Here is a 12,525-nt window from a genome sequence, read left to right on the forward strand (position 1 = left end):
CCCCATGCTGTTCTTCAAGTTGGAATCAACAGTGAAGATTCTGAGAATACAGCAAATATTTCTGTGGAGTTTAACCATGTAGAACTTTTAGATTTTTCCCAGCAGTTTTCTTTACTCCAGATTTGAGCTTCTGCATTCTCTCGTGCCTCCTGTGCCTCTACTTTTCATAAGAACTCTGTTTTGCCCTTCATAGTTGCTGCCTGAATTCCTGTGTAGCACAAGCATTTTCTGTTGTCAGAAATATCTTGCTGAATGATATTGTATGGAACTTCTGTGGAAGTTATTCCCACTTCACATTGTTTCTACAGAATTTTTATGCCAATTTTTCAGAAGGCTTAGAAATTCTGCCCATGATATAATTAATCGCAGAGTGATGTGCTAGATAAAGATTTTTTGCATTTATCTTGATCTTGTTTTGTCACTTGCAATAATATATTTTCTTGCCTAAATCACACTTCTTGTTTTAATGACAGAGTTGTTCTTGTATTTGATTGTCTTCAGGGTGTGTCGTGGAATACTGTACGATACATGCTTGGAGAGGTTCAGTATGGAGGGCGTGTTACAGATGACTTTGACAAGCGACTGCTTAACTGCTTCACCAAGGTAATCCTGCTCTTAAACAACCCGTTACAACAAGACTCTGATGGGTCTGAATATAAAGGGTAGACACAAAATGCTGGAGTAACTCAGCGGGATACTCTGAAGAAGGGACTCGACCCGAAACGTCACCCATCCCTTCTCAGCCATGATCACATTGACTGGCGGTGCTGGCTCGGAGGGCCGAATGGCTTACTCCTGCACCTAATGTCTATTGTCTCTTGTCCAGAGATGCTGCCTGTCCCGCTGAGTTACTCCAGCACTTTGTGCCTATCTTCGATTTAAACCAGCATCTGCAGTTCCTTCCCACATGGTACTAGAAAAGGTGCAGAAGAGATTCGTAAAGGTGTTGCCAGAGTTTTAGTTCTGAGGAGGGATTAACTAAGATGCGCTCGATTCTTTTGGAATAATAAGGAAGTTGTATTTTCAATTTGGAGGATAGGCACATCAAGCTGGTGTAACTCAGCGGGTCAGGCAGCATCTCTGGAGAAAAGGAATGGTTGACGTTTCAGGTCGAGACCCTTCTTCAGGTTATTTATTCATTCTATGACATTTATGTGGCTGATCGAATTGAGTTTCTGTTCAAAGGTGATCTGCACATTCTTGTTCCATACGGTACGATAGAACTTTATTTATCCCAGGAGGAAATTAATTTGTCAACAGTCATAAAAAACACAAAATACATGAAACATGAAATTAACATGATGAGTGGAAAGGCTTGAGGGATGTGCAAAGATTGGGGAGAGGAGGGGGAGTCAGTCTCAGTCTCAGTCTACCCCACGACAGAATGGGGAGGAGTTGTACAGTTTGATAGCCACAGGGAAGAAGGATCTCCTGTGGCGTTCTGTGCTACATCTTGGTGGAACCAGTCTGTTGCTGAAGGTGCTCCTCAGGTTTACCAGTGTGTCATGGAGGGGGTGAGCTGTATTGTCCAGGATGCTCCACAGTTTGAGGAGCATCCTCCCCTCCAAGACCAACCTCCCATGAATCCAACTCCACCCCCAGGATGGAGCCAGCCTTCCTGATGAGTTTGTGATCCTATTGGCGTCCGCAGCCTTCGCCCTGTTGCCCCAGCACACGGCAGTGAAGAAGATGCCACTGGCTACCACCGATTGGTAGAACATCTGCAGCATCTTACTGCAGATGTTGAAGGAGCGGAGCCTTCTCAAACAGTACAGCCGGCTCTGTCCCTTCTTGTACAGGGCCTTAGCGTTCCTGGACCAGTCCAGTTTACTGTCCAGGTACACTCCAAGGTATTTGTACTCCCTGGTAAACTGCACATCCACACCATTGATGGAGACAGGGGACAGGGGTGTTCCTCTCCTCCTAACGTCCACCACTAACTCCTTAGTCTTGACAATGTAGAGCAGCAGGTGATTCAGCCCACACCACTCAACAAAGTTGTTGACTACACCTCTGTATTCAGCTTCCCTCCCCTCACTGATGCAGCCCACAATTGCAGAGTCATCTGAAAACTTCTGCAGGTGGCAGGAGACAGAGTTATATCTGAAGTGTGAGGTGTAGATGGTGAACAGGAAGGGAAAGAGAACTAGTCCCCTGTGGGGCCCCTGTGTTGCTCACCACCATGTCCGAGACACAGTTCTGTAGCCTGACATATTGTGGTCGTCCAGTCAGGTATAACCATATAATAACCATATAACAATTACAGCACGGAAACAGGCCATCTCGACCCCTCTAGTCCGTGCCGAACACATAATCTCCCCTAGTCCCATATACCTGCGCTCAGACCATAACCCTCCATTCCTTTCCCATCCATATAACTATCCAATTTATTTTTAAATGATAAAAACGAACCTGCCTCCACCACCTTCACTGGAAGCTCATTCCACACAGCTACCACTCTCTGAGTAAAGAAGTTCCCCCTCATGTTACCCCTAAACTTCAGTCCCTTAATTCTCAAGTCATGTCCCCTTGTTTGAATCTTCCCTACTCTCAGTGGGAAAAGCTTTTCCACGTCAACTCTGTCTATCCCTCTCATCATTTTAAAAACCTCTATCAAGTCCCCCCTTAACCTTCTGCGCTCCAAAGAATAAAGCCCTAACTTGTTCAACCTTTCTCTGTAACTTAGTTGCTGAAACCCAGGCAACATTCTAGTAAATCTCCTCTGTACTCTCTCTATTTTGTTGACATCCTTCCTATAATTAGGCGACCAAAATTGTACACCATACTCCAGAATTGGCCTCACCAATGCCTTGTACAATTTTAACATTACATCCCAACTTCTATACTCAATGCTCTGATTTATAAAGGCCAGCACACCAAAAGCTTTCTTTACCACCCTATCTACATGAGATTCCACTTTCATGGAACTGTGCACAGTTATTCCCAGATCCCTCTGTTCATCTACATTCTTCAATTCCCTACCATTTACCATGTACGTCCTATTTTGATTTGTCCTGCCAAGATGTAGCACCTCACACTTATCAGCATTAAACTCCATCTGCCATCTTTCAGCCCACTCTTCCAACTGGCATAAATCTCTCTGTAGACTTTGAAACTCTACTTCATTACCCGCAACCCCACCTATCTTAGTATCATCTGCATACTTACTAATCCAATTTACCACACCATCGTCCAGATCATTGATGTACATGACAAACAACAGTGGACCCAACACAGATCCCTGTGGCACCCCACTCGTCACTGGCCTCCAACCTGACAAACAACCACCCACCATTACTCTCTGGCATCTCCCATTCAGCCACTGTTGAATCCATCTTGCTACTCCACCATTAATACCCAACCATTGAACCTTCTTAACCAACCTTCCATGAGGAACCTTGTCAAAGGCCTTACTGAAGTCCATATACACAACATCCACTGCTTTACCCTCATCAATTTCCCGAGTAACATCTTCAAAAAATTCAAGAAGATTAGTTAAACATGACCTTCCAGGCACAAATCCATGTTGACTGTTCCTAATCAGACCCTGTTTATCCAGATGCTTATATATATTATCTCTAAGTATTCTTTCCATTAATTTGCCCACCACTGACGTCAAACTAACAGGTCTATAATTGATAGGTTTACTCTTAGAACCCATTTAAACAATGGAACAACATGCGCAGTACGCCAATCCTCCGGCACTATTCCCGTTTCTAATGACATTTGAAATATTTCTGCCATAGCCCCTGCTATTTCTACACTAACTTCCCTCAATGTCCTAGGGAATATCCTGTCCGGACCTGGAGACTTATCCACTTTTATATTTCTCAAAAGTGTCAGTACGTCCTCTTCTTTGATCCTCATAGTTTCCATAGCTACTCTACTTGTTTCCCTTACCTCACATAATTCAATATCCTTCTCCTTGGTGAATACCGAAGAAAAGAAACTGTTCAATATCTCCCCCATCTCTTTTGGCTCTGCAGATAGTTGGCCACTCTAACTCTCTAATGGACCAATTTTATCCCTCGTTATCCTTTGCTATTAATATAGCGGTAGAAACCCTTCGGATTTACTTTTACCTAACTTGCCAAAGCAACCTCATATCTTCTTTTAGCTTTTCTAATTTCTTTCTTAAGATTCTTTTTACATTCTTTATACTCCTCAAGCACCTCATTTACTCCATGCTGCCTATAACTATTGTAGATCTCCCTCTTTTTCCGAACCAAGTGTCCAATTTCCCTTGAAAACCATGGCTCTTTACAATTTTTACGATTTCCTTTCAACCGAACAGGGACATAAAGATTCTGTACTCTTAAAATTTCACCTTTAAATGTACTCCATTTCTCTTCCACATCTTTCCCATAAAACAAACTGTCCCAATTTACTCCTTTTAAATCCTTTCGCATCTCCTCAAAGTTAGCCTTTCTCCAATCAAAAATCTCAACCCTAGGTCCAGTTTTGTCCCTCTCCATAATTATATTGAAACTAATGGTATTGTGATCACTGGACCCGAACTGTTCCCCAACGCATACCTCTGCCACCTGACCCATCTCATTTCCTAACAGGAGGTCCAGTACCGCCCCTTCTCTAGTAGGTACTTCTATGTATTGTTGCAAAAAACTATCCTGCACACATTTTACAAACTCCAACCCATCCAGCCCATTTACAGAATGTGTTTCCCAGTCTATGTGTGGAAAATTGAAATCTCCCACAATCACTACCTTGTGCTTACTACTAATATCTGCAATCTCCTTACATATTTGCTCTTCCAATTCTCGCTCCCCATTTGGCGGTCTATAATACACCCCTATAAGTGTTGCTACCCCTTTCCCATTTCTCAGTTCCACCCAAATAGCCTCCCTAGACGAGCCCTCTAATCTATCCTGCCAAAGCACTGCTGTAATATCTTCCCTGATAAGCAATGCAACACCTCCACCTCTTGCCCCTCCAATTCTATCACACCTGAAGCAATGAAATCCTGGAATATTTAGTTTCCAATCACAGCCCTCCTGCAAGGTAGTTGGTGATCCAGGAACCAATGGAGTATCCACCCACATCTTCATCAGTTTGCTCCCTAGCAGTGCAGGCCGGATGGTGTTAAAAGCTCTGGAGAAGTCAAAACACATGACTCTCACAATGTTCCCCGGCTCATCCAGGTGAGCACAGGAATGATGGAGCAGGTGGATGATGGTGTTCTCAACCCCCATCATTGTTTGGGAAGTGAACTTCAGGGGGTCCAGGTAGGGTTTAACCAGGGGTCGCAGGTGAGTGAGCACCAGCCTCTCCAGGGACTTAATGATGTATGTAGTTAGCACCATCGGTCTGTAGTCATTGGAGGAGCTGGGGCGCGCCCTCTTTGGTACAGGAACCAGGCAGGATGTCTCCCACATCACAGGAACCCTCTCCAGGCTCAGGTTGAAGAGATACTGGAGTACTCCACACAACTGGCTGCCTTGTGTACACTCGAGCTGACACCATCGTGACCCGTGGCTTTACCTGGGTGGAGTCTGCTCAGCTCCTTCCTCACCAGCTCAGCCTTGATGGTCAGGAGCGACACTGAAAGGGCAGAGGAAGTGGACCAGGGGGATTGAGGGGGAGAGTCTGTCGGGGGAGCAGGGGGGAGGGTGGGCATAGGCCCCACCATCAAAACCTATTAAAAAACAGCTTTAGGTCGTTGGCCCAGTCCTGATTGAATGAATGAATGAATGGATGAGTAAGTTTATTGGCCAAGTATTCACATACAAGGAATTTGCCTTGGTGCTCCGCCTGCAAGTGACACCATGACATACAGTGATTGCTTTCCCTCCCTCTTGTAGCCTGTAATGCTCTTCATCCCGCTGCACACATCCCTCATGTTGTTCTGCTGTTGTTTCAGCTCCATCTTCCTCCTGCAGTTGTCCTTGCCCTGTCTCAGTCTTGCCATCAGGTCTTTCTGCACCCATTTCATCTCCTCCCTATCACCATTCCTGAAGGCCCTGTTCTTCTGGTTGCAAAGGGCCTTTATGTCACTGGTGACCCAGGGCTTGTTGTTGGGGAAACAGTGTACACTCTCCTCAGGGACAACGTCATCCACACAGCACTTGATGTAGCTGGTAGCACTGTCCGTGAGTCCATCAATGTCCTCTCCATGGGGACTACAGAGTACGTCCCAGTCTGTGTCCTCAAAACAGCCCTGTAGAGCATCACAGTCTCCTGTGTCCACCTCCTCACTCACCTTGTGGTCACAGGCAGCCTCTGGAGGAGGACTGACAAAGTGAATCCCTTCAACCACAGTGAAGAATGTTGATTCCACTGTGGTGGATGTTCATGTTATATTCTATTGTGTATTGTGGTCTTTTGTTTGTGGGGCTGCATGGTAAATAGAATCCCACTGTACCTTAATTGGTGCATGTGGCAATAAATGTGAACTTGAACTTGGACCATTGGCTTATACTTGGGTAGGAGGTGAACCAGGTTGTGGTCGGATCTTCCTAGTGGCGGAAGGGCTTTGGAGTTGTACACCTCTTTAACATTGGCATATAGCAGCTTCAATGTTTTCATATCCCTGGTTCAGGATCAGTTCCTGTGGATTGGAGGGTAGCTAATGTTATCCCACTTTTCAAGAAAGGAGCGAGAGTGAAAACGGGGAATTATAGACCAGTTAGCCAGACTTCGGTGGTGGGGAAGAAGTAATAACGGCGCATTTGAATAGCAGTAGAAGGATTGGTCCAAGTCAGCATGGATTTATGATGGGGAAATGCTGCTTGACTAATCTTCTGGAATTTTTTGAGGATGCGACAAGTAAAATGGATGAAGGAGAGCCAGTGGATGTAGTGTATCTAGACTTTCAGAAAGCTGTTGATAAGGTCCCACATAGGAGATTAGTGGGCAAAATTAGAGCACATGGTATTGGGGGTAGGGTTTTGACATGGATAGAGAATTGGTTGGCAGACAAGAAACAAAGAGTAGGAATAAATGGGTCCCTGTCAGAATGGCAGGCAGTGGTGAGTGGAGTGCCGCAAGGCTCGGTGTTGGGGCCGCAACTGTTTACCATATATATTAATGATTTAGATGATGGGATTAAAAGAAACACTAGCAAATTCTGAACTAGAGTGCCCCCCCCCTTCCTCCCCAGCACACTGGGTCCCCCTTTGTTCACCCACTATCCACACATGCTCATTGACCGTGAGGCCCCACCGTCACCGAGGCTCCCGTTGCCGCCAAGGCTCCCGCCACCGCCGAGTCGGAATGCACGATAGAAAGAAACCTATCAATAGACAATAGGTGCAGGAGTAGGCCATTCGGCCCTTCGAGCCAGCACCGCCATTCAATGTGATCATGGCTGATCATCCACAATCAGTGCCCCGTTCCTGCCTTCTCCCCATATCCCCTGACTCCGCTATTTTTAAGAGCCCTATCAAGCCCTCTCCTGAAACTATCCAGAGAACCGGCCTCCACCGCCCTCTGAGGCAGAGAATTCCACAGACTCACAACTCTCTGTGTGAAAAAGTGTTTCCTCGTCTCCGTTCTAAATGACTTACCCTTTATTCTTAAACTGTGGCCCCTGGTTCTGGACTCCCCCAACATCGGGAACATGTTTCCTGCCTCTAGCGTGTCCAAGCCCTTAACAATCTTATATGTTTCAATGAGATGCCCTCTCATCCTTCTAAACTCCAGAGTGTACAAGCCCATCCGCTCCATTCTCTCAGCATATGACAGTCCCGCCATCCCGGGAATTAACCTTGTGAACCTACGCTGCACTCCCTCAATATCGGGATGTATTGTCGTCACTGATCAATGATCTTGATTAGTACAGGTGTCGGGGGTTATGGGGAGAAGGCAGAAGAATGGGGTTAGGAGGGAGAGATAGATCAGCCATGATTGAATGGCGGAGTAGACTTGATGGGCCGAATGGCCTAATTCTATTCCTATTCCTTATGACCTTACGATTAACTGGACGCAAATACCCTGCATTCATTTCCCAGACAGGCTTTATTTACTTCTGCACTAGGAGAGCCTCTCTCTCTCCTCAGTTGCCATACTGCTCTAAAATGCCACTTGAGGCACCTCCAGTTTAAATTCCAGTTGGAATATTTTGGAGGACCAAGAAACCAAGACCCAAGAGGCAGTCAACCTTGACTGTTTTGTACAGATTTTGTCCCTAGAAATTATGCACACTTTCTAATTTCTTATCATCAATAACAATACGTTCTCAAAACACGAATACAAATGCAACAACACTAATACAAGTAAAACTACATGCTATTTAATCCTTTATTTGATTTCAGTAAGGATGACTATCAAGAACCTTTTAGTGTGCATCAAGGAATGTCTAAAGGTTGACGCAAATAGCTGGAGTAACAGACAGCATCTCTGGAAAGATGGAATGGGTGTCGTTTCAGTTCGAGACACTTCTTCAATCTGAAGAAGACTCGACCCGAAACGTCACCCATTCCTTCTCTACAGAGATGCTGTCTGTCCCACTGAGTTACTCCAGCATTTTGTGCCTATCTTCGGTGTAAACCAGCACCTGCTGTTCCTTCGTACACACAATGCCTCAAGGTTATTGTGCTGTACACCCACCTTGACCTTTCTACAGTATCACAGCTTGGCTTGGCAACACCTCTGCCAAAGACTGCAGCAAATTGCAGAGACGTGGATGTAGCCCAGTCTATCACACAGACCAGCTGCCCACTATTGACTCCATTTACACCACACACTGCCTCAGGAAAGCAGCTCATATAATCAAGGGTCTTATCACCACTTTTTCCTCCTCCTATTGGGCAGAAGATACAAAGGCTTGAAAGCACTACCAACAGATTTCAGGAGCTACTTCTTCCCTGCTATTATCAGACTGCGGAACGGTCTTCCCGTAAACTAGAATGTGGTCCCAACTTTCCAACCACTCTCTGCATAGTTTGCACATTTTCTCTGTAACTGCAATACTCTGAAAGCCCTGTCCCACGGTACGAGTTCATTCCAAGAGTTCTCCCGAGTTTGCCCTGATTCGAACTCGGAGATTTACGGTAATGGCCACTCGTCGGTACTCGGGGCTCTCGTGGACATTTTTCAACATGTTGAAAAATCTTCACGAGTCTTCCCGAGTACCTGCCGTTAGCAAGTCTTCCCGAGTACCTGCCGTTAGCGCTACGAGCCGCTAAGAGACGTCCTCGAGCTCCGACGTACCCGCTACGTTCATTCTCCGTGCTTACCATGAGTTTGATTTTTTTTAAACTCGGGAGAGCTCTTGGAATGAACTCGTACCGTGGGACAGGGCTTTGATGCTGCAACACAATATTCTTCACTCTGGTACTTTCCTTTTTGCATCACCAGTTGTACGTGTGTATAATTTGATTGTACATGTGTGTAGTCCCTGGTTAACTCATCCCATCCCATCCCACCCAAACCACCCCCTCCCCAGGTACCTTCCCCTGCAACCACAGGAGATGCAACATCTGTCCCTACATCTCCTCCCTCGACTCTGTCCAGGGACCCCGATAGTCCTTTCAGGTTAGGCAGAGGTTCACTTGCACTTCCTCCAACCTCATCTACTGTATCAGTTGTTCAAGGTGCGGACTCTTATACAGCGGTGAGACCCAATGTAAACTGGGCGATCGTTTCACTGAACACCTTCGCTCGGTCTGCCTGGACCTACGTGATCTTCCGGTTGCCAAACACTTTAATTCCCTTTCCTATTCCCACACTGACCTTTCTGTCCTAGGCCTCCTCCATTGTTAAAGTGAGGCCAAACTCTAATTGGAGGAACAGCATCTCATATTTCGCTTGGGTACCTCAGTGGTATGATCATGATTTCTCTAACGTCAAGTAACCCTTGCATTCCCTCTCTCTCCATCCCTTCCCCACCCAAGTTGTACCAGCTTCAAAGTCATGTTGAGTCTCATTGTCTGTAATCCGTTCTCATCTAGCCCACAGCTAACAATGGCCTGTTTCCTTTATCATCATAAATGTTTGCATATCTTTCATCCATTTGTTCTATTTCTCTCCATATCACCGTCTATATCTCTCACTTCCCTTTCCCCTGACTCTCAGTCTGAAGAAGTGTCTCGACCCAAAACATCACCTGTTCCTTTTCTCCAGAGATGCTGCCTGACCCGCTGAATTGCCCCAGCATTGTGCGTTTATCTTTGGTTTAAACCAGCCTCTGCAGTTCCTTCCTACACATTATTATCTTTATTTGTGCAAGCTGTCACCCCCATTAGAGTTTCTTCAGCTTGATGCCTGTTGGCATTAGTTTTGCTGTGGTTCATTTATGTCACTTTAGGTAAAGACAACATTGATGTTGGGGCACTACTATCACCTCGCCTTAGTGCATATTTGCATCAAGGTTGTGATGATGTTTAGAATTGAGTAAAATGGTGAAATCCCAACCAGACATGGTTATTAATGAATGAGTCATTGATAGCACAACTTGCATTATTTTGCTGATGATTGAGAGGGGACTGATAGAGTCAGATTATGTTGCCCTTGATTTTTTGTGGCAGACAATACCTGGGCAATTTTCCAAACCATCAGTGTTGTAACCACTGGAACACCTTTGTTGACAGTGCATCCAGCTCTCGAGTGCATGTCTTTAAAATAGCATGCGAGATGTCTCCAGTGTATACGATGTTTTCGCTGTCTCATGACATTGCATGGAGTAACTTGAATCAGTTGAAGAACAGCCTCTATGATGGTGTGGAATTTAGGAGGAAACCAACCTGGATTGTTCACCCGTGCTTCAGGTTAAGAGCTGGTTGCAAATGCTTCAGTCTATAGCGAACACTTGCTGGGTTCCACCACTGCTGATGACAGGAATATTCCAGACCTTCCTGGTCCCATTTGTTGTTTAAATATCCAGTATTTATGACTAAATGCAGCAGAATTGCAACAATCTGATCGATTGGCTATGGTTTTTGATGGTTCACATACATGTAATCCCATTTTGTAGCTTCACCAGGTCGCTACAGGTATCTGATTTTTAGCCACACCTGAGGCTGGCCAATGTGATTACATGTAGTTTAGTTTCACTTTTAGTTTAGAGATAAATTAAATCTCACCAAGTCCGCGCCGACCAGCGACCCCCACACACTAACACTATCCTGCACACACTAGGGACAATTTACATTTACACCAAACCAATTAACCTACAAACCTGCACGTCTTTGGAGTGTGGGAAGAAACCGAAGATCTCGGAGAAAACCCACGCAGGTCACGGGGAGAACGTGCAAACTCCGTACTGACAGCGAAGTTTGTACGTTGTCAGGATTGAACCCGGGTCTGCGGCGCTGCAAGTGTTGTGATGGCAGCGACTCTACCGCTGCCCCATAATGGAGGTGTACATTTCCCTGCTACTGATAGTTCACGCCACCTCACAGATGCCCATGTTTGAGTAGCCAAAGCTGTTTAAAATCTGTTCCATTTGTCATGTTTGTTCTGCTACACCACATTACAGAGTGTGATTTTGGAGTGGAGTGGAGTGGAGTGGAGTGGAGTGGGGTGGAGTGGGGTGGGGTGGAGTGGGGTGGGGTGGAGTGGAGTGGAGTGGGGTGGAGTGGAGTGGAGTGGAGTGGGGTGGGGTGGAGTGGAGTGGAGTGGAGTGGGGTGGGGTGGAGTGGAGTGGGGTGGAGTGGAGTGGGGTGGAGTGGAGTGGAGTGGGGTGGAGTGGGGTGGAGTGGGGTGGGGTGGGGTGGTGTGGAGTGGGGTGGAGTGGAGTGGAGTGAGGTGGGGTGGCGTGGCTGGGGTGGGGTGGCGTGGCGTGGCGTGGCGTGGCGTGGGCGTGAGGGTGGCCGTTGGCGTGGCCGTGGGGTGGCGTCTTTCGTGGGGTGCCGTGGGGGTGGGGTGAGTGGGCGTGGAGGTGGCGTGCGGGGTGGCGTGGGCGTGGGGTGGCAGTGCGTGGGTGGAGTGGCGTGGGTGTGGGTGGCGTGGCGTGGCGTGCGCTGCGGGTGGGTAAGGGCGTGGCGTGCGTGGGGGCGTGGAGTGGCGTGGAGTGGGCGTGGAGTGGGGTGGAGTGGGGTGGAGTGGAGTGGAGTGGGGTGGAGTGGAGTGGAGTGGAGATGAGATTTGTCTTATAAGGCAGACAGAGATGGGTGTATCCGCAATAGGTAGACTGGTGATGATGAATTCAAAAATAGTTAGAACTCCTGCTGGTCTGCTAGATACTTGCCTCAGGCCCATCCCCATGGATATGTCTTTCAGTACTCAGCCAGTCCAGTCTGTGCTGGCTACAAAACCACACAAGATTAGTAAGGAATTAGTAATATATATAAGCATCTGGATAAACAGGGTCTGATTAGGAACAGTCAACATGGATTTGTGCCTGGAAGGTCATGTTTAACTAAGCTTCTTGAATTTTTTGAAGAGGTTACTCGGGAAATTGATGAGGGTAAAGCAGTGGATGTTGTGTATATGGACTTCAGTAAGGCCTTTGACAAGGTTCCTCATGGAAGGTTGGTTAAGAAGGTTCAATGGTTGGGTATTAATGGTGGAGTAGCAAGATGGATTCAATAGTGGCTGAATGGGAGATGCCAGAGAGTAATGGTGGAT

At 46.6% G+C, this 12,525-nt stretch overlaps 1 protein-coding gene across 1 annotated transcript in view; it reads left to right on the top strand.

Moving 5' to 3' along the window:
* LOC116972889 (dynein heavy chain 8, axonemal-like) overlaps positions 1-12,525 on the top strand; it is a 574,435-nt gene that overhangs the window by 541,902 nt on the left and 20,008 nt on the right. The window contains exon 91 of the mRNA XM_033020476.1: positions 502-603. Coding sequence (XP_032876367.1) covers positions 502-603 — 102 coding nt within the window. The remainder of the gene's footprint in view (positions 1-501; positions 604-12,525) is intronic.

This window comes from Amblyraja radiata, chromosome 5 (assembly GCF_010909765.2).
Source record: "Amblyraja radiata isolate CabotCenter1 chromosome 5, sAmbRad1.1.pri, whole genome shotgun sequence".
NCBI lineage: Eukaryota > Metazoa > Chordata > Chondrichthyes > Rajiformes > Rajidae > Amblyraja > Amblyraja radiata.